Raw genomic sequence first — 23,187 nt, 5'->3', positions numbered from 1 at the left:
CCAATACAATCATTATTTATTTTGTTGTTGAAATCTACAACATGATTTAAATGGCAGAACAGTATTCCAATTACACGTCTGTGCCATGAATTATTGATCCAGTTCTTCAATGTTGGACGTTCAGGTGGTTATTTGATACTATTTATGATGTCTGATATATATAAATCTTTGAGTTTTTATGTGTTTTCATAAATTAGATTTCTAACAGCGGAATTATTGATGTTTGAAAAGTTGTGAAAACTGGCAACATGTCAACACGGAAATCAGTCCACACACCTAACCCAGACTACCAGGCTGTGAGCAGAAAGAAGCAGTAGATGCCGCGGCTCACGAAGGCCCCTGCCGGCAGGGTCACTGAACACAGTTGTCAGTAACAATATTAACAATAAAGTTATTGATGTTGAGGAAGGGACTTCTGGTAGGGGCATGTCTATTTCCGTTAGGGCCTGTATACTTCGCCCTCTCTGTTTACATCCCAACCGGAAATACTTGTACCCCGTTTAAAGCCACGTCAGTCCTGGCCTCAGTCCCGCCCACGCGGGGGGAAGCGTTTCCGGGGTCAGGGTATTCCGGTTCGCCCCGCCCCGCCGCCGGTGCAGTGCTGGAAGACCCGGTTCTCCCGGAAGTGCCCCGGACATCTCTCTGTCGGGGTTCCCACCTCCCCTCTGCTGCTGCGGGCCGCTGGGGCGGCGGCAATGGCGGAGGCGGCGCTGCTACTGCAGCCGGAGGCGGCAGCGGAGCGGGACGCTCGGGAGAAGCTGGCTCTTTGGGATGGGAGACCGGACACGACAGCGCCACTGACCGACCGGCAGACGGACTCGGTGCTGGAGTTGAAGGCGGCGGCCGAGGACCTGCCCGTACCCGCCGAGGTGAGGTGACGGGCGGGAGCTGGGCTGGGCTACTCCGCGGGCGCGCCGGCGGACCCCGACCTTGCAGACCCTTGGCCAGGGTCTCTCCTCTCCTTCCCATCACAGTGTCGGCTCCGGTGGGAGAGGCCCCTCACCTTCCCGGACTGTCAGGCCTCACGTTGTCCCAGACCGCCAACTCTCCCCTCCGGCGTGGGGACGGCTGCGGGGGCGTCCAGCGGCTGCTGGCCGCCGGCACCCAGCCCGCCCCCTGCGGCGTGGGGCGGTTGTTCGGGAGCCTTGCCCCGGGCATCTTGCCCCGGGTGCCCCTGGTGTTAGCGAGGCATAGTCCTGCTGCCCACCCTCTCCCGGAAGGAGAAGACACTGAACCCGAAGTGCTTTACTTCAGCACAGCCTCCTGTTGGTATTTGTTTACCACCTTAATGAATAGCCCAGCTTCCTTTTTCCATAGGGGCACTTGGGGAGACCAAAGTTGATTCTGGGTGACAGCTTCATTCATCGCACATTGAGCGATGAGCTCTCGATCAAGTGCAGGTTGTGGGAGATCCGATTTATATTTGACTTATAGCAAAGCAATAAAAATTTTTCTTTGAAAGCTGGGTCAGTACATTATTAGATAATGCTGGTTGTCGGTTTTAGTGTCAACGTTTTTAATCCTAATTGCCATTGGGATGTTATCCCTGATACTGCTTGTGTGATTCAATTCAATTAGTTATAATAGCAAGAAGTACATTTTATGAGTAGTCAGATGTTTGACAGACTTCTTCCAGTTTTGAGGGGTAGGTTTAGGCGGTTATTATTTTATTAGCACTGATGGTTACTTTTGATGTTGGAAGCATTCTCTTTACACGGTTGTGTCCAAAGGCAGACTGAGTTTAGAGACTTAAACATTTTCTGCCCTCACACTTCAGAGGTTAAGAACTTTGGTTTGAAAGTTCTCGCCACTTTTCGCCGTTGCACACTCTGCCATAAAGTACAGGTGTTCTTTCTTGGGTTTCTCTGTCCACCTCTAGGATTCTGTGCTGGAAGTGTGTTTGAAATAAATGAGGAAGCAGTTGGAAATTTGTTTTGGCGTGGCTATCAGAGTCTTTTATGCTCTGGGCAATAGAAGTTGTTTGCTCTATAAATATTTCAGTCTGTTTATAATTGATTTGGCCTCTCACCAAAGCAAGATGCTTGGGCATCACAGTACCTGTGCTGAATGTATTCCATAAGCAAAGTAACCCATTTTATTTTTAATGTCTTGGGCCATAAAATATTATTATTCCCACTGAGCATGAAGGAAAGGGTTTGGAGTGAAGTAAAAGAGATCTCTTCATTTTCACCCCATTGTGTGATATTTATGCAACATAATACCTACCATTGGCCCCACGCAGTCATTTAACATATATTATGTGCCTACCCGGGGCTAGGAATGGGGGAACAGAAAGATAAAAACAAGATCCCTAGCCTCAAGGAGCTGACATAATTATGGTGATTATGAGCATGTGAAAAAGAACAAAGAAGGTAAGTTCAGACAGTCGTCCAGGATATAAGGAAAATCAAACAGGATGGTATGACACCAGGGAATGAGGTGTGCCCTTTTAGATAAAGAGGGAAGGCCTTTCTAAGAAAGTAACCACCTAAGGCAAGAACTCATGATGGAAAACAAGAAGCCAGTCTTGCAAAGACTAGAGAAATAACCTTCCAGCTGGAGGAAAAAGCAGTGCAAAGCCCTGGGTAGGGGATGAGCTTGACAAGTTCAAGGGTTCAGTGAAGGTCTTCTGGTACATGCAGCCTCGGCATTGGATTGCTGTGAGAGTGAAATACCAGCCTGTTATTTATCCATCCTGGAATCTTTGAGGGGGAATTTCTCATTGCTCTTCAGCTTTCGACAGCCCTCTTTTTCCTTTATATGTCTGGTGGGAAGACTTTGGAATTGAATTTTTTATCCGTTACCACTCTTTTAACACTGGCACTGAGAAAGAATGCCTCAATTTTTATTTGGTCTGACCAAAATAAAAACCTGTAAAGGGTTTTCTGTAGTGTTTCACAATTTTCAGGAGATAAGTTACATCCTGAGCATCTGGAACTGGGCAAGTTAGTTGAATAGCAAGAGGCCAGCTAACTCTGAGCAAATATCATGAAGCTGTTTATAGCTTTCCTTTTTATTTAGGAGAACTAGTCTTAGATACCTTTTTATTTGGTGTTAGATAAGAAAATTTGCAGTAGAATATTCAGTAGACTGGTTTCTTGTAGCCAGGGCAAATTTTTTTAGTAGTGAGGGCCTTTTTCTTTCTGCTGAGTTTAGTAATTCTTGATAAAATGCTGAGATAATTTATCCTGAAATTTACCTGTAATTTACTGTTACAGTTGTTGTTTTCCTAAAGTTTGTGTGGCCTTAGACATGATACTTAACTTCTCTGAACCTGTTTTCTTCTTTATAATGTTAGACCTGCGCGGTCTCCTAGGAGTTTCGACTCGCCCAGGAAACAACAAGAGTCGGAAGCCGATGCAAAACGCAAGAGGTTTATTGAAGGCCGGTGCACCGGGGTTCCTTGGTCCTCGCGTAGGAGGTCGAAGAAGGAACCCTTTTGGGCGCGAATATGTCAGTTTTATAGGTTCCCACTTCCCCGTATGTAAATTATAGATTTGGTTGTGTTCTCCTGCTGATTGGTCCCGGCTTAGGCTCGGACCAGAGAGGGAACTTGTCCCCAGCTGCCTGATTGGTCTTTGACAGACACCTTTTTTACATTTTGTTATCTCCCTCCTTCTCGGAAGGGGGCCGGACATCCTGGAAATTCACCCATTGTCTAAGAAGCCCCTATTGTCTGGAGAGTTCTTAATCATTAGCTGGAACAATGTCCCTCGAGTCCCACAATAAAATGGGGATTATAATAGTACTTGCGTCACAGGGAGTTGTGAGAACTAAATGAAGTATGTAAAGTGCACACAGCAAGCTGCCAGCCAGTATTATATTATTCATGTGCTTTTCTCCCCAAATGATTATTACCTTAAAAGAATAGATTAGAATGTTATGATCCTGAGCTGGTACTGTGTAGGTGTCACTCAGACCAAAGGTAAGAAAAGAAGAGGTTAGGTGCCTGGAGGAAGGTTCTGAGACTCCATCTATACCTCTTCAATGATTTGCTCCAAACAGAGTAGGTAACGTCAGGTTTCATTTAGGGAATGAATTTATTAGATTGATTACAGGAGTGATTTTCTCCAACCCAGAACTGTGCAAGAAGCAAAGTTTGGGAGAGAAAGGCATATTTGCTTGTTTTTCCTGGAGCTGCTCAGCTGGTCAGGCAAGGCTTGATAGTTTATTGTAATTAGCATTTAATATGTTAGTGTCCCCATTTGTGTAAGCGGTACAGTAGCTATCCAGGACCAACCAGGAGACTAGGTCTCTGCTCTTCTCTTTCTGGTGGTAAATGTCTGCTCCATCTGGAAGCCAGGACAGTGCGAGTAAGCCAGAGGCATTCGGTCAACATCTCTTCAGGAGTGAAAGAGTAGTCAGAACAGGAAAGTTTGTGACACCAGCACACCCTTTTTTTAAAATAGTTCTACCATTTATATTATTTTATTTTTTTTAACATCTTTATTGGAGTATAATTGCTTTACAATGGTGTGTTAGTTTCTGCTGTATAACACAGTGAATCAGCTATGCATAAACATGTATCCCCATATCCCCTCCCTCTTGTGTCTCCCTATCCCACCCCTCTAGGTGGTCACAAAGCACCGAGCTGATCTCCCTGCAACACACCCTTCTTGATTTGCCATTCTCTTTCAGGTGCTTTGAGAAAAGAAGACAGCTGGGCAAATGTACCTAATGGGGGTATCTTCTCATAAGCTTTTATTTTTTTTATTTTTTTTTTATTTTATTCTGGCTACGCTGAGTGGCTTGCAGGATCTCATTTCTCCGACCAGGAATTAAACCCAGGCCATGGCAGTGAAAGCGCCGAGTCCTAACCACTAGACCACCAGGGAACTCCCTCATAAGCTTTTAAAAAGCAGCTTAAAAAAATTATTTATTCATTTTGGCTGTGCCAGGTCTTAGTTGTGGCATGCGGGCTTCTTGGTTGTGGTATGTGAACTCTTAGTTGCGGCATGCATGTGGGATTTAGTTCCCCGACCAGGGATCGAACCCAGGCCCCCTGCATTGGGAGCTCGGAGTCTTACCCACTGGACCACCAGGGAAGTCCCCTGATTTCTGATAAGTCTGCTTTAATTCTTATTTTTGTTCCCCTGTATATAATGTATCTTTTTCTCTCTGACTGCCTTAAGGTTTTCTCTATGACTTTTGATTTTCTCTCTGAGTTTGAATGTGATGTGTCTAGGGGTGGTGTGTGTGTGTACACACGCACACATGCATGTGCATTCTGCTCGGGATTTTCTGAGTTCAGAATTGTAGCATTGTGTCTTTCATTATTTTTGGAAACTTCTCAACTATTATCTCTTTAAATATTTCTTCTACCCTGTTCTCTCTCTCTCTCTCATTTTGAGATTCAGATTACACATATATTAGATCATTTTATACCATCCCACAGTTCTTGGATGTTGTGTTCAGTTTTTATTTGTCCACTCTGTTTCTTCTTTATGTTTAATTTTGGGTGATTTTTATTGACCTATCTTCAAGTTCACTGATTCTTTCCTTAGCTGTGTTGAGTGTACTGATGAGTCTATGGCAGGTATTCTTCACCTGTTACAATAATGGTTATTTCCAGCATTTCTGTTGGACATGTATAGTTTTTATCTTTCTGCTTAACTTCTGCATCTGTTCATTCATTTTATTTATATTTCATACCAGAGCCTTTGACATATTAGTCGCAGTTATATAGTTCCAATATCCAGATCATCTCTTGAGTCTGGCTCTGTTGAGTGCTTCGTTTCTTGACAATGAGCTGGGTTATTTTCCTTGCTGTTTAATGTAACTTTTGGTCAAATACTGTACATTGTATGCAGGACATTTGAGAATGAGGGAAATAGCGTGAATGCCTGGAAATGAATACACTTACTCTGTTAGGTCATTAGTGTGGAGGTTTGGGTTAGAGGGCTAGATTTGTGTTTTGTTTTTGTTCTGGTTGCCTTTAGTTTACCACTGGCTTCAGACTTCTCTTTCATTACTTTTTGCCTAGCATTGGGGCTGGGCTACTGCAGGGTCTTCTTAACCATCCTTCTCAACCCTCAGCTTTTGGTGTGCTGTGCGCCTGTGTCTCAGAGGGTGTCTGTGCTCTTGCCCCTCCCACAGGAAAGCATTGCTGGCGCTCTATAGCCTGGTGGTGGTAGGTGGGCATTTTCTATCATCTGCGTCCAGTCTCAGTCTTAGGCAGGCCTTTGCCCCTGGGACTCAGGGGTGGAGTTTCTTACTGACTCTGCCCTCCTCCGGCAGTAGGAGACCTCTGATGTTCTGGGTCTTGGGTTCTTTCTTGCCTCTCCTCCAGGGGTAATGGTTGTTTTCTTTTCCCTTTCCCCGGCTGTAGTGTGTTCTCCCCTGTGCCCTAGGGTTGATAGCGCTTGCTGCCCTTTTTTCAGTGTCTTAAGGTTTTGTTCCACTGGGGAGAAGGGTCTGGATGGGGCTTTGTGCCCCACTTTCCCCAGGCCCCTCCTCTTCTAAGCCTGCACCACCAGTCCTCATTCTTTCTCATGAGCACCTGGTGGAGGTCCGTGAAGACCATGTGAGTGGGTGCAAATTCCCCTTGTGTCTGTGACTTCCAAGCATTCTGTACTCACCCGTCCTGTAGCATTTAGTAATTTGAAAGAAATTTTAGCCTAATTCTTACCTACTTGTGTGGCATTTGTCATCTCTTTTTCCATAATCTGCCACGGTAAGCCCATGCTCTCTCTCTGTCTCTGCCTGGAGATACCCATCTTTTTCTAGATTTTAAGCTACTTATTTACTCTGGAACCTCAACTCTCTGATGGCTTCAAGAACCTGATTTTGTAGACTATTTGTCTTTTTCTTATTATTAAGGTGCAAGCAACACTCTGTCTAGCATTCTTTTAGCCTAGTCTCCATGTGCTTTCTGGTGTATTTTTCAAATCTGTACCTGATCCATGTCTCTCTCCCTTTTCCTCCTTAGGTATCAGGTAAACAGTGCTGATAGAATTATGTGTTTGGATTTTGTCATTATCTGTTCATATATAACTAAATTTTACTACTAATAAACTATAATTTTGTAAAGGTAACTTAGACGATTCTGTTCCCAAGAAGCAGTATAGATTCTGATTTGTAAATTTACTTACTGTAAAAAGGGAACCCTCCTACACTGTTGATGGGAATGTAAATTGGTGCAGACACTATGCAAAACAGTATGAGGGTTCCTTAAAAGACTAAAAATAGAGTTACCATTTGATCCAACAATCCCACTCCTGGGCATGTATCAGGAGAAAACTCTACTTTGAAAAGATACATGCATCCCAACATTCAGAGCAGCTCTATTTACAATAGCCAAGACATGGAAGCAACCTAAGTGTCCATCGACAGAGGAATGGATAAAGAAGATGTGGCACATGTATACAATTACTCAGCCATAAAAAAGAATAAAATAATTCCATTTGCAGCAACATGGATGGACCTAGAGATTATCATACTAAGTCAGTCAGACAGAGAAAGAGAAATATCATATGATATCACTTATATGTGGAATCTAAAAAGTGGTACAAATACTTATTTACAAAACAGAAACAGACTCACAGACATAGAAAACAAACTTATGGTTACCAAAGGTGAAAGTGGGGGAGGGATAAATAAGGAGTTTGGGACTAATAGGTACAAACTACTATATATAAAATAGATAAACAACAAGGATTTACTGTGTAGCACAGGGAACTATATTCAATATCTTATAATAACCTATAATGGAAAAGAATCTGAAAAAGAATATATACACACACACATATTTCTGAATCACTTTGCTGTACACAAGAAACTAACACAACATTGTAAATCAACAATACTTCAATAAAAATAAATAAATTAAAAGAAATAAATTTACTTTGTTACTACTAATGAGTAGGAATAGTAATATGATAAATAGAAGCGGCTCCGCTTGATCGTGTGTATTATTTGGCAGGCATTATGCTAAATACACGTAGCATTGTCTCCGAGGAGACAGCTTGTTGTTGGTAACTCGCACAGAGCATGAGCAGGTAGGCTTAGCTCAGCTCAGCTTCCTCTGTCCTCTGAACCTCTGGTGGCAGCACACAGTTGCTGGTGACACGTTAGAGTCAAGATAGATTCTCATCAGATTTCAGAAACTTAATTCTTCCTGCCCAACAGTCCTTTTCTCTTCAGGGATTGTGTCACCATTCAGGGAGAGTTTATGTTGAACAATGATGCCCTTAGTAAGACGTATCTCTGTACATCCAGGACCCTCCTGGAAGAAAGCAGATTGAGGACCTTTCTGAACACTTTTTTTCTGTCTGCAGCTTCCCAGTGGTCCAAGGAGCCTGTTTTCTTACACCTGTGTTTTCTTCATTTCACAATGGCCTCATGATACAGATAATGTAATTCCTGTTTTGCAGAGAAGAAATAGAGATTTAGAAGCATTATGTGATTTACCCGTTGTAACACGCCTATTAAGTGAGCAGCGTTCAAACCAGGCCGCACTGTGATGTGCTTTACTGCGCCCGAAGGTGCAGCCCCACTTTAACCCAGACACAAAACTCCCTCCCTCCCTCCCTCCCTCTCTCCCTTCCCTCCGTCCCTCCCTTCCTCTTTCTCTCTCTCTCGCCTCTCCTTTCTTCCTTCCTCCCTCCCTCCCTCCCTTCCTCCCTCCCTCCCTCCCTTCCTCTTTCTCTCTCTCCCCCCTCCTTTCTTCCTTCCTTTCTTTCTTTCTTTCTTTTTCTCTTTCTTTCTCTCTCTCTTTTTGTGTGTCTCTCTCTTTCTTTTTGATGCCGCACTGCTCCCAGAATCTTAGTTCCCAGACCAGGGATCAAACCTGGGCCCACAGCAGTGAAAGCACTGACTCCTAACCACTGGACTGCCAGGGAATTCCCTCCCCCCATATTTAAAGTGTTGTATTTCTAAGTTAATGATGGTGCATTTTGCATCTAGCTTATTTTATTTTAGCTTTGAAGAGAAAATACTGTCTTCAGCTGAAATTTCTGTATCTAGAAAAATAGACAGGAGGCAATTTCCTAAGGCCTTGAATTAAGGTCTTTTATTGCTGGACCTTAGATGTCATGCCTTAAGGGCAGAAACTGGGATTGAAACGAAATAATTCCACCCTTTTACCTTCCCCAGCATTCACACTCCCTTTCTTTTAAGTCCAAAAACAGCTTGTCTGTATGACCCTAGGTAAATGAACACCTGGAATACCTTTAGTAATGGCAAACTAGACAGTATTGTAGGTCTGATGGCCTCAAGGTGAGGCTCTTCTGAAGCTGATGGGAAATTCTGAAATTCTTTCTTTTCAGTTGTAATTTCAGCATTTGTCAGCAAGAAGACGTGGGTGAAGTGTGGCAACAGTGTAGAAATAGTAGAAGGGGATATAGTTGTTGGTAGTTGATTCTTGGGTACGATTTGTTTTCTGTTTTCTATTAATGAGTTGAGGCTTTTGTGGTGATAATGGAGAGGGCCGGCTACTTTCATTAGCGTGCAGGTTTTGCCTTTGCCTTGGTGCTAGTTCCCAAGAAGTTCCAGTAGGAAAAGGTGTGTGGATTAGTACAGATTCACCACCAGTTTTCAAAAGGTAACTCAAAAACCATACTTTGCAAATGGTTGGGTATTGGTGTCATGTTTATATTTTGAGACCAGCATTTAATATGGAGAGAACCTGGTTCTAAGTGTTAGTATCATATGGCGCTTGTTAACATCAGACGATTTAACAGAAAACATTTCTTTCTCTTTCAAAACACCTGAGGTGGAATACCAATCTTGAGTTAAGTTTAGAGAATTTTCAAGTTATTTGAATATCTTTGTGGCTCTTTTTTTTTTCAAGCTCCCAATTGAAGACTTGTGCAATTTAACATCCCAGTCGCTGCCCATTGCACAGACTTCAGTAGTGCCTGAATCTACAGAAGACATTCTCTTGAAGGGATTCACCTCCTTAGAAATGGAAGAAGAAAGAATTGAAACTGCACAGCAGGTAAATGGCAGCATTATTTCTAAGGATATTTGATTGTTTTAAATGTCTCAAGACAGAGGTCCTAATTAAAAGTTGTGAACATTTGAAACTGTAGTTAAAGTCTTTCTAGGACATCTTTTTTTTGGGGGGGGGCGGGGGGAGCTAGAGAAAGAAGGATATATTACTTGCACCAAGTAAGGAGAACACCAGTGATCTTTCCCAAAGCTGTTTCTATTTCTAGAACATTTTTGATTTTGTGTTAGTTGTGGTTATTTCTTAAGTGTTTTAAATGAACCTGTTGCCCAGTTTTATTTGCAGTACAGATAAAAATATGCTATTCCAAGTTTGGATAGACTATTAGATTTATTAAGGTTTTGATATCTTATGCCCTTTAGACCTTCTCCTAGTACGTGTCTGTGTTAATGTGTCCCCCAACATGCATGTGCGTTGACACATGCACACATGCAGACCCGCCAACCGCACCCCTCACTGCTTGCTGCTAGGTAATTTCTTTCTTAAAAACCTCAATATGCTCTTTAGATGAACGCTTATAGTTATTTTTCTGAAATTTAGCATGTGAAATCTCTTGGTTTTTGCTTATTCCCAACTATAAACTTAAATGTACAGTAGTTTCTTCTGCTGCTTCCTCTGTCTCATCTTTCTGTCCTCTTAAGAATCAAAGCTGAGGAAGGATCTACTGTACAGTACAGAGAACTATACTCAATATTTTGTAATGACCTATAAGGGAAAAGAATCTGAAAAAGAACAGATACACACACACACACACACACACACACACTCACACACACACACACATAAAACTGAATCACTTTGCCATGCACCTGAAACTAACACAACACTGTACATCAACCATACTTCAATTAAAAAAAAAGAAGAATCAGAGCTAAGGCATTTACCAAGTGAAACATAAAGCAAATGTGCTGAATTGCATATACACTAAGTCAGGGGTCCCCAACCCCCGGGCCATGGACCGGTAGTGGTCCGTGACCTGTTAGGAACCAGGCTGCACAGCAGGAAGTGAGCGGCGGGCGAGCGAAGCCTCATCTGTATTTACAGCCGCTCCCCATCGCTCGCATTACCGCCTGAGCTCCACCTCCTGTCAGCATTATGGTGAGTTGTATAATTATTTCACTATATATTACAATGTAATAGTAATAGAAATAAAGTGCACAGTAAATATAATGCACTTGAATCATCCCAAAACCATCCCCCCCTGCCCCCCACTGGGTCCATGGAAAAACTGTCTTCCATGAAACCGGGCCCTGGTGCCAAAAAGGTTGGGGACCTCTGCACTAAGTCAAGAGAGGCAGTGCTGCAAAGTGATGAAGAGCTCTAGCTCTAGAGTTAGACCAACCTGGATCTGAAGGTCACCTCTATCACTTACCATCTTTGTGAGCTTAGGCAAATTACTTATCTTTTCAGATCTCTGTTTCCTAATGTGTAAAACAAAGATAATTATATACTTATAGGACTTTTATGAGAATTAAATTAGATAATGCATGTAAATGAAGTGTGTGCCAGGCACACAATCAGTGTTCAGGAAACGAAAGCCAAGGTACTTGGCAAGAGTAGTATCTTGAGAGAATAAAGTATACCTTTGACTTCGAATCCCACTTGAGAATTATAGAAGATAATCTTGCACCATGTCTGTGAATTTACCTGGACTATTTGAAAAAAAAAAAAAAAGATCTTCTGGATTACATTTTCACTTGCATATCTCTCATTAAATTAAAAAAAGATCTAATACATTGTTATAATTTACATACAATAAAATGTACTCATTTTATTTAAGTATACAACTTGATGGTAGGACCAGAATTCAAACCCAGGTTTGGCCGATGCAAAAGCTATGTTTTTAAACCACTCCTTTATATTATTTCTGAGCTTATATTCTCACAATTATTATTAGATAACATTAATATTTACCCAGAGCCCTATGTTCCCTACTCAAATTTGGCAAACTAGCAGGTAGGCATTAGCTTCTTAGGAAGAAATGTTTATTTCTACATATTATCGTGTTAATACTCTTTCTTATTTAACTCTGAAAATGGCCCGTGTTTTTAAGATACTTTGCTTTTCCTGGAATGTAGACACTGACCATGCAATTAAATTGTCATCTCCTGGCTTACAGCTATAAATGTCTGAGCCCCAAACAGTAAGACTTAGTGTCTACCCTTTTGACTTGCTGTTTAGCATGTAACCACTTTTCATTTTGTCTGTTTTAGTTTTGTTGACAACATAATACCCTATTTTTCCAGTTTTTCTCATGGTTTGCAAAGCTACAAACTCAGATGGATCAGGATGAAGGAACTAAATATAGGTATGTGGCTCTTATATTTGTTGGCTGTCCTAATTCTTAGATCATCTTAAGCATTTCGTTATCTGTGCCTTTAAACAAAATTAAGGTACAAAGAAAACTTGAACAGCAACATTTTCTTTAAGAATAGCTAGAAAGGATGTGGGTCATTCCAACTGGTATTGGAAGTTGTGTGATTTTAAAAAAAGTCACATTGTAATTAATAGGTTAGGAGGGGCAGAGGTTGATTTTAGATAACTCTAGAAAGGCTTGGAATCAAGTGGGAGTTTTGTCAGGAACTCTAAGAGGTGATTGCTGCCTTTCTTTAGAGGGAGAGACCCAAGAGACTTTAGGGTTGGCCAACTAGGCAGGGTGTGAACTATGTTGTTTTGTTTGTGTATATTGACGGCGTGGGGGAAGTGACTGTACTGTTTCTAGCTGATTTGGGGACCGTGGGTTGAACATTTATATTCATTTAACATTAATTAAGTGACTACTATTGCTAGGCATTGTGTTAGGCTCTTTGATGTATGATTCCATTTAATCTTCATAGCAGCTCTATAAGGAAAGGTGTTATTATTCCCATTTTACAAATGAGTAAACAGAGGCCTGGAACTATTAAATACTTGCCTAATGTCATGGAGACTTGGGCAGAGCTGGGACTTGGACTCAGGTCTTCCAATTCCAAGTCCAAAATTCTTTCCATGACATCACACCGTCTCTCAAAGGCAGACATGACCTGAAGGATGGACCTACTTGTTACCTTGGGATGGGCCTGGTGTCCCAGTCTTTGAAAGTTGAGCCCATGATTTACTGCCCTACATGTGAAAAGCCAGTTTATGGCTTTAAGGCTGATTCCTTTTATTGCTCATAGTTTCAATCATTTTCCTTCTTAAGTACTGAAACAGTTTGTGACATAGTTTTTGCTATATTTCTGAATATAATAAACTTTTTGAATAGGTCAGACTTTCCTTCTGAAATGCAAGCATTTGGAGGAAAACAAGACCTTGTTGTTTATTGTCTGTGCTTATTGGGGGAAAATATTATTGCCAATCCCCTTTTGGTTCTGTTTTCTAGACAGATGAGGGATTACTTGTCTGGGTTTCAGGAGCAGTGTGATGCTATATTGAATGATGTCAACAATGCTCTTCAGCATCTGGAATCATTGCAGAAACAGTATCTTTTTGTGTCCAATAAGACAGGAACCCTACATGAAGCCTGTGAACAGCTCCTGAAAGAGCAGGTAATTTGGAGTAGGAGAGAGTGTCAGTGACTGACTGTGTTTAATATTTTATTTTTAAATAGATGAATACAATTTAATTCTAATTTCCTTTATTTCTCCAAGTATATTTTGAACACTTCTCTGTATGAGGCCCTGTGCTAAGTATGTAAATTATTACCTTGACAGCCTGCTTTTAAGCTTATGCCAGCAGGGGCACGGGCAAGCTTTTGTATGTTTTGAGCTGTTAGGTCTCAGTACAGTTTCAGAGTGAAGAGGGTATATTCACATTTGCGACACTTTTCTTTTTTTTTTTGGCTATGCTGCGCGGCTTGCGGGATCTTAGCTCCCGACCAGGGATTGAACCCAGTCCTTGGCACTGAAAGCGCTGAGCCCTAACCACTGGACCATTAGGGAATTTCCTATTGACACTTTTCAAACAAGGCATAGTCATTATACTAATGGTGGGGTTTATGAAAAGATGAACAGATCTAGGTTGCACTTAAACTTGTGACTTAAAGATAGAATATTTAAGTTACTATACTTATCTCAGAATTTTATATATGTATATTTTGTATGATTTTAAAAAGGTAATCATCTATTATTTTATAAAAAGATATGTAATTTACTCTAATAATCATTGCTTATTTTAGCCCATGACTGCAGAAATCTTTGGGCATTATTCTGAAATCATATATCTAATATAAACCTGTATGTCTAGTGTAAATCTCCTCGATGTAATTTTGAGACTGGAGTGTTGATTCTTATGTTCTCATAATAATTGACTTTTCTCTTTTAAAAAATTCAAGTCGGAACTTGTTGATCTGGCTGAAAACATTCAACAAAAGCTTTCCTATTTTAATGAATTGGAAACTATTAACACAGTAAGCATTGTTCTTTATTTTTTCTAGAATTAGTGGCTTTATTTTATATTTCCCATTCTGAGTATAATCTTTAACCTTATAAATTGGCTTGAGTGATATTTTAACTTAATAGTTTGCTTGTTGTTAAGATATTCCTGTTTGTGAGTGATGGACATACCATTACCAGTTCAGATTTCCAAATATGATTTAAATAATAGTTCTTCTTAAATTGTATTTTTGCTATTAAAATCTCTTTGTTGGTTAACTCTTATAGTATCATATTTGTAAGCTGTGAAGGTTATAAGAAGAAATATTCCATTTTAAATCTTGCTGTGGTTGTGCTTCTATAATAGTAATTAAAATATTTCTTAAACTAATCTCATGTTTAGTTTGAGGAAGAGTATAGTCCTCATAATGGATTCTTGGATCCCAAAGAGGTAGTCACAGTAAAGACTTCTGTGTAAATTATATTTCTCTGTGTTCTGGCTCATAAATTAATCATAATAACTGCATATAAATCATGTTATTAAAATTATTAAATCTAAATTATTATAGTTTACTAAAGAGTTAGAAATAAAACCAGTAGCCAGTTAACAGTGGAATGCAATGGGAAATATAAATCATTGCCAAACTCTTTGTATATCAAGATAAGAAATAATTGGGTCATTTTACTTATCTTTTATATATATTATATAGGTTTATATATTTTAATATTTATCATTTTATCTATTATATTAAATATTAACTATCATGTTTATATTATATATTACCTTATATTAGTACTACTTGTATATGTTTACTTATATTTTACTTTCAGTATGACTGCTGAACATGGTAACTGCTAGTTAATCTTTTAACCTTAAGATCGCCAGTGTTTGAAAGTGGAAAATTTATGTTGTAAAGTGCTAGAAAGTGGGAAATCTAGGTACATGATGTATTATTTTAATATAACATTGTGCAATGGAGTATAAAGTGTTTGCTAATTCGTGAAGAGCCCCATTAAAGGTCATTAGGAGTAAACTGAATTCAATCCATATTCTTTTAAATTTGTCCTTTATTGTATTGTTACACATGGGCTGCATTTGAGTATATTTGGTGACTCTTAAAATGTAAAAAATTTTTTTTCCCTTAAAGAAATTGAATTCTCCCACGCTGTCTGTGAATAGTGAAGGATTTATACCAATGCTGGCCAAGTTAGATGACTGTATTACATACATATCATCTCATGTAAGTCATGGTATTTCTGTGTGTTTTAAAGAAATCTTAACATTCCTATTATATCATTTCTTATGCAGTAAACTAATTATTTCTTTCTGTAATATACTTGAAGAAAAACTATAGTAAATTCTTAGTCATTGTCAGTAGTGATGTAAAAAATGCTTTCAGCTGCTGCAGCAACCCCTGGAATAGAAAAAGCAACTGGCTGACAACTTTATCCCATCTAAAAGGACTAGTGATTTTTAGACTGTTGACTTAACTGTTTTGCTAGATACTTCCTTGGAAACAAAAAGTATTACTTGAGGGGGGGGAAATAAAAGGACACATCCCTTGGTTTAATCACCATCTCTTTCTGCCCTCCAAGGATTTATAGCTGTATTTATTTCACCCAACTCCTGTTCTTTTCTTAGTTGGGCCTCACATATTAGCCTTGAGGTCTGTGGGGTACTGAAAATATATTTTGCTAAAAACTGCAAGTATTTATTGAGCCCTTGCTTTGTGCCAGGCACAGGGAATTTGGCTATGACCAAGACAGTCATAGTACTTGTCTTCAAGGAGCTTACAGTCTACATAAGATCTTCTTTTGAACTTTCTGTATAGCTTTACATAAAGGACAGGTTGGTTTTCATTAAAAGTTTGCTTCATTTTTGTAAATCTTTCCCTTTCCTTTACAGCCAAATTTTAAAGATTATCCTGTATATTTACTGAAGTTTAAGCAGTGTCTTTCTAAAGCTTTGCACCTCATGAAGACATATACAGTGAACACACTACAGAACCTCACAAGTCAATTATTAAAAAGGGTGAGTTAACTGGTGAGGTGATTTTTGTTTTTGTTTTTTTTAATTCATTTATTTTCCATAATGTTAGTCTGAGATTAGTATCTAGTAACTCCAATTTTTTTTTTTACCTTTTGTTAAATAAATGTGTTGCAATTTTATTTATAAGAAAAAATGCCTGTATTATATATGTCTGTCACAGCCTTATTTTCAAAGAATATATAACAGTGTGAGAAATATTCAGTACTATATGATAAATAATAAAATAAGATTCAAACTATTTCTCACTTTAACTTTTTCTTTTCCTATCTTTTTAAAGAAAATATTAGGAGGAAATACACCAAAATAATAAAAGTGGTTCTGTCTGAGTGGTAGAATTACATATGATAGATAATTTGAATTTCTTTCTTTACAAATGATGGATAATTTAATTTACTGTATTTAGCAAATGTATTTTTGTTGAATGCCTTCTAAATGCTTGGCATTGTACTAAGAACTATACAGTAGTGAAAGGAGCTAACAAGGTCCCTGCCCTCATGGAGCTTATGTTCCGGAGAAATAATCAGTAAAGAAGGAAAAAGACAAATTAATCAATTACAGATTTTAGTAGACGCTAGGTGGCGAATTAGCAGCGTGTTAGGTTAGAAAATAAGAGTGGAGCTAGATCAGATGGTCACTGAGCACATTTCTTTCCTAAGAAAATAAAACCTGAAAGATAATTTATTTTATTTTTTCAGCCTACTTTCTAAAGAATATGGACTATCTTGAGCTTTTAGTTCAAAGCTGCTGAGTTTTGTATTGCATTTTACTGTTCACATTGCTCTTAGCTGACATAACAGACTATATAATTTTTCTATTTTGCAAAATTTTATTTTAGGAAACTAATGCCTGATAAGTACTAGTACCTACTATGTGTTAATGCTTTATAACTGAGCTGTGGAAAACCTTTGTGCATATGTGTTATCACCATTTAATGGATGCACTGAATCTCAGAGAGGTTAAGTAATTTGACCGAAGTCCTACACTCAGAAAGTGACTGAGTATGAATCTGAGTTCAGTCTTTTTACCACCAAAATTCATGTAACATAGCATAAATTTTAATTATAAAGTAGAGAGAGATGACAGCTCCACATAATTATTTCTCATGTGTAGCAATAATAGTATTTAGTCTTTCTCTCTGTAAGCTTTTGGTTGGTATATAGGCCAAGCAGTAGCCATATGAAATGGTTTGTGTTATATTTTCTGAATAATTATTTGTTCGCTAATTATCTTCCTTCCCTATCCTCCCCCATGTTTCTTTAGGATCCTTCATCTGTACCTAATGCAGACAATGCCTTCACATTATTTTATGTGAAATTTCGAGCTGCTGCCCCCAAAGTCAGAGTAAGTCTATTGACGTAAATAAGATAATGCTATGAAATTTATTTAGCCAGCCCTTTTGAAGTGCTAATGTATGTTAGGTCCTTTGTTTATACCAGGAAAATGAACCTGAATGAAAGGTAGGCTTTGTCCTTCTACATTATAGCAGTGTATGTTGAGGTGCTTTAAGCCCACAGAGGAGGAAACACCTAGCTGTTCCTGGAATGCTCAGGGAAGGTTTCCAGTTGAAGATGATACTTGAGCTTAAAAAAACATAGATTTATAGCAGACTTGAGGGGATTGATAAGGATATTTTATACAGAGAGAGCAGCATGTATAGGGAAAGTTGTGGAGACATAAAAGACTTGTATTTTGGGAGGACCTCATTTAAGACTGGAACACAAGACTTTCAGTAGGGTGTGATAGGAAAGAAGAAAGGAAAGATGGCAAAGACCATCTCACAGAGGATGTTGCATGTCATGCTAATTCAGGAAAAGTAGAGAGCCAGTGCAATATTTTAAATCAGTGTAATCCCAGATACAGCTCAATGGTTCAGAATCCGCCTGCCAATGCAGGAGACGCGGGTTTGAGCCCTGGTCCAGGAAGATCCTACATGCCTCAGAGCAACTAAGCCCGTATGCCACAACTACTGAGCCTACGCTCTAGAGCCCACAAGCCACAACTGCTGAGCCCGTGTGCCACAACTACTGAAGCCCGTGTACCTAGAGCCTGTGCTCCCAGCAAAAGAAGCCACCGCAATGAGAAGCCCGCGCACCTCAACGAAGAGTAGCCCCCGCTTGCTGCAACTAGAAGAAAGCCCATGCGTAGCAACGAGACCCAGCTCAGCCAAAAAGAAATTAAATAAATAAAAAATTTTAAAAATCTTTAAAAAAGAAAAGCAGATTGCAAAGCTGAATATATAGTATAATTCCAGTTTTGTTTAAAAAGAAAAATGTAGTAACTGTGTGCATACAAAAACTGAAAGAAAATATTCTGAAATACTGTGATTAATTTTTTTGTGTTTTAGGGTGATTTTCATGTTTCAACTTTTTTGTAGTCACAGATTTTCTAACATGAGCTTGTGTTACTATTATAATCAGAAAGCAATTGAAAATATAACTAAAACAGATGGAGTTAGTGGACTTTTCTTTATTCCAGAATCTCATCGAACAAATAGAACAACGATCTGAAAAAATACCTGAGTGAGTACCCACAGGTTCTTCAATTTCCAAATTACCTTCCTTGAAGTGCTATTTTGCCAAGTCTGTTATGTCCCTGATATTTTCTGAGCAATTACCTTGCATGCTGTACAAGACTTTTCTTGTAGCACACAGCTCAGTTTGGGGAGCAAGGTCACAGACCTGACTTGGTGAGTTTGTAAGGCATCTTTTTCCCATATAGCAGGATTTCCTTCTCATTTAGGTAGATGTAACATCGCTACTTGTGGAAGATAAATCTGTCTTTAAAAGATAAAGGTTATGGTAGTTCATTATGATTTGATTTTTCTTTATATACATAAATATTTCTAGTATTTAATGTGGGCAAATGAGCAGTAACCATATAGCTTTGGAGGTTTGGCAACCTATTTTGGGATTTAAGATCGGATTTAACTTACATATCTGAAATCAGAAGTTTATACAGTACTCCAATCTCATTTGCTTTTCATCAGATACCAACAACTGCTAAATGACATCCACCAGTGTTACCTTGATCAGCGGGAACTCCTTTTGGGCCCTAGTATTACTTGTACTGTAACAGAGTTAACCAGCCAGAATAACAGAGACCACTGTGCCTTGGTGAGTTTCTGCCGGTTGTGGTTTAATGTTAAACCTTCTCTTGAGCTGTTATGATACCCTAGAAACTATACTTGGGTAAATAAGTTTTGGTCCCCATATCAACAAACTTACATAATGTTTCTTTCTGTTATGACAAATCTAGTTTAGTAATTAGCATTCAGTTTGGCAAAATATTCTTATTTTGATTGATTTTTTGAAGTATGAAGATTCACAAATCAGTATTGTTTTTTGAAAGATGAAGTTTCAGAGTTTCTGGATTTATGTAGACAAATTAATCTTAGCTTTTGCTGCAGAAGTGCTTTTTTGTTTAGTGTGATTTTAAGTCAGATTATAGAAAAAAAATAAAGATTATTTTTTTAAATACTTTTCAACTAGAAGAGTAATTTTCATTGTCAAAAGCTTAGAAAGCATAAAGAAGAAAATAAAAATCATCAATAGTTCCACTGTGCAGAAAACCATTTTCTGTTCTTCAGGGAGTTGTTTTATGAATTACATATGCGTAGTCTCTTTGTAAATAAAATGTTGGCTTTATTTCATAAATGCTGGAGTTGTTGTGTGTCTCTAACTGTAGATGGTGTGTGTTTGTTTCCCGCAGATTCGCAGTGGCTGTGCCTTTATGGTTCATGTATGCCAGGATGAGCACCAACTTTATAACGAATTTTTTACAAAACCAACATCAAAATTAGAGTAGGTGGTACACGGAATCTAACTCTTGTTTTTAAGATTTAATTTGCTAATGGCTGTAATGGCTTATTATAGGAGTATTCTAAAGTTAACTATGGAGTGTTTTAACTTTTGTGGGTATGTGAACAGAATATTGTTGGATGGGACAGTGGTTATTTATTTTGAAATAAATGTGCAGCTTAAAGGCCAACATACTTTCATATTGTTTATAATTATGGAGACAATAAGTTATGATAGTAAGAATCTTGTATAGGGAACTATCTTGGTATCTAGATCCCTTTATCTACACTAAGTGTAATAATTCCTTCTATTTAAAAAATTCTATGATTCTAACTAATGAAGGACACTTAAAAACGTAGATACTATTTAAAATCCTTTTCCTTATTTTTCTCAAAGTGTCTTTCAAACCCACTGTCAGTCACTTTTGGGTTCTTCATATTGGTGGTTTTGACTGTTAAAAAATTCCAAGATTATGACTCTTGTAAAGGGGAAGAGACAAATATATCTTAAGGTTTTGATGAAATACTATATATAGAAGAGTACTGTTGACAATATAAAGAGTATAGACAGCCTAATGTTTTTCTCTTCAAATGTTTAAAATTGTCAAAATACTTGGTGTATGTCCAGAATATTTTGAGTTTTGTTTATCTAAGTCTGTAAGTATTCAAGAGTTTTGAACCTATCTTTCCTGGGGAAAATGTCACCATTTGATTCATAGTGGTGTAGGTTATAAAAGGAAAATTAAGTCTACTGAAATATTTTTTATTGTTTTTGAAAGGACATACACAAAATTATTGCTAACATAAGTACAAGTTGTAATAAATTGACACTCGGCTGGGGCCAGCTAATTGTTGAGGATTGCTTATTAATTCTGAGCTTGATTATTGATTCTAGCAAAAACAGTTCACAGAATTACTTTCAGCCTTTCACTTCTCATCATATAATGTCCCCACGTACTATTTTCCAGTATATATATATATATTTTTTGTTTTGTTTTGTTTTGTTTTGGCTGGAAGCAATCAAGGGTGACTTTTAAACTATTAGGAAATACTGTGAAAGGATTACTGCTGATAACCATGTTTTATTCTTTCATTTTAGTGAACTTTTGGAGAAACTGTGTGTGTCATTGTATGATGTCTTCAGGCCATTGATCATTCACGTTATTCACTTAGAGACTTTATCGGAACTTTGTGGGATTCTTAAAAATGAGGTGCTTGAAGATCATGTACAGAATAATGGTAAATAAGTAGAAATGATCATTTCAAAGGCCTTTTTAATTATATCTATGGCTCAATGAATCTGAAAAAGATTAGTACCTCCCCCCCATCCCTATATAAACAATATTTTTAAAACTTGGGTTGATGCCTTGTCTCTTTTTGAATCAAGATGCACCTTATTCTGTGACTAAATAATAATGGGGAAAGAATTTTTAAATCTGGGCAAAATTAGTAATAAAATAATTATAGCTACTATTCTTTCTGGCATCTGAAATCCATAGAGAACTGACCATCAGTTTTGGGTTGGGTATTTCTAGTACACTATTACCAGAGTACATAAAGTAATTGACTGTATTGCATAGTCTTAATTTAAAAAACAGAAATTGTTTTAGCATACATACATAGTAATAATTCATCTTTTTTGAAATTACAAATAAAGAAAAGCAATTCTCTGGAGTAGCTCTACTTTATTCATCTAATACATGCTTTAACAATTGGTTTGATTGTCATAAAAAGCATGATTTTCCTAATGATACTTAGGTACATTTAAAAAATACCCTTCAGGTAATCATTTTACTGGCAGAAATTATTGTCCTTACTTTGACTTTCCTTAAGAGACACTATAGGTTTGTTACTCTTCCCGAGTTTCTTATTCTATTGCATTTAGTTCATTCTAAGATGTACATTTTCTCCCATTTTAATGCCTGTGAATTAAAGATGATTTTTAAAATTAATGTAAATATTTATATGAGTGTGTAATGCCTCCAACTCCCCAGCCCTTGGAAAACTGATACTGAATCACTGGTATGTCTTAACATTGATGGCATCTTAGAAATGAAGAAATTCTATACAAACACATATCTCATTTTATTTATTTGGCCACACTGCGCGCCTTGTGGGATCTTAGTTCCCCAACCAGGGATTGAACTCGGGCCCTCGGCAGTGAAAGTGCAGAGTCCTAACCACTGGACCGCTGAGGAATTCCCTCATTTTATTTTTTTATTCATTTTTCTTTGTGAGAATGTTAACAAGTCATTTAATATCTGTGGGACTCTATCTGTAAAATGGGGGTGATAACCTAATTAATAAGCTGCTTTAGCTATCTCTCAGGATTGGTATGAAGCTATAGAGATACCTTTTAAAAAAACACAAAGCACTTTAAAAATAAGATTATTATTCACATTAATAATGGAAATTATTTCACAGAGTCCCAGGAAGAAGATGTAAGGGCAAATTTATTTTCCAATTTTAAATTTGAGGAAATTGGAAGACATTTATTAAATTTTTCTAAGGTCATTAAGTCATACCAAAATAGAATACAGCCAGTCCCTGAAGCAAGAGTGGTTTATACTATTACTAGACAATTTTGTAATACTTTTGCTTGTTTAAAGAAAGTATTTTTTAAATCTGAAGGAATGGGTGATTGACCTTTTTTTTTTTATCAGCTGAACAGTTGGGGGCATTTGCAGCTGGAGTGAAGCAGATGTTGGAAGATGTACAAGAGCGACTTGTCTACCGAACCCACATCTACATTCAGACAGACATCACAGGCTATAAACCAGCTCCTGGAGATCTAGCGTATCCTGATAAGTTAGTAATGATGGAGGTAGGGTCTTCTTATTTGATCTTTCCCCTACCCCACACAACTTTTGGATATTTTATACTGGTGAAAATAGGATTTTTCTTCTTAATTCTCATTCAGGATGCAAAAATCAAGATAAACTTGCCATGAAATCATAGGAAATAAAAATTTAAAAAAATTGAACAGATATAATTTGTTAGATTGTCCCTCTTTCAAGTTGTATTTTATAAACATTTGATT

At 38.2% G+C, this 23,187-nt stretch overlaps 1 protein-coding gene across 1 annotated transcript in view; it reads left to right on the top strand.

The window, feature by feature from the left end:
* Positions 1–597: 597 nt before the first annotated feature.
* COG3 (component of oligomeric golgi complex 3) overlaps positions 598–23,187 on the top strand; it is a 57,523-nt gene continuing 34,933 nt past the window's right edge. The window contains exons 1-13 of the mRNA XM_082859620.1: positions 598–869; positions 9,791–9,937; positions 12,196–12,257; positions 13,311–13,476; positions 14,262–14,336; positions 15,450–15,542; positions 16,208–16,333; positions 17,612–17,692; positions 18,827–18,870; positions 19,338–19,464; positions 20,060–20,151; positions 21,247–21,386; positions 22,811–22,971. Of these exons, the coding sequence (XP_082715746.1) occupies positions 696–869; positions 9,791–9,937; positions 12,196–12,257; positions 13,311–13,476; positions 14,262–14,336; positions 15,450–15,542; positions 16,208–16,333; positions 17,612–17,692; positions 18,827–18,870; positions 19,338–19,464; positions 20,060–20,151; positions 21,247–21,386; positions 22,811–22,971 (1,488 nt within the window). The 5' untranslated portion in view covers positions 598–695. The remainder of the gene's footprint in view (positions 870–9,790; positions 9,938–12,195; positions 12,258–13,310; positions 13,477–14,261; positions 14,337–15,449; positions 15,543–16,207; positions 16,334–17,611; positions 17,693–18,826; positions 18,871–19,337; positions 19,465–20,059; positions 20,152–21,246; positions 21,387–22,810; positions 22,972–23,187) is intronic.

The sequence above is a fragment of the Leucopleurus acutus genome (assembly GCF_964270905.1).
Source record: "Leucopleurus acutus genome assembly, chromosome: 18".
NCBI classification, from domain to species: domain Eukaryota; kingdom Metazoa; phylum Chordata; class Mammalia; order Artiodactyla; family Delphinidae; genus Leucopleurus; species Leucopleurus acutus.
This window is presented reverse-complemented; position numbering and strand designations above follow the sequence as displayed.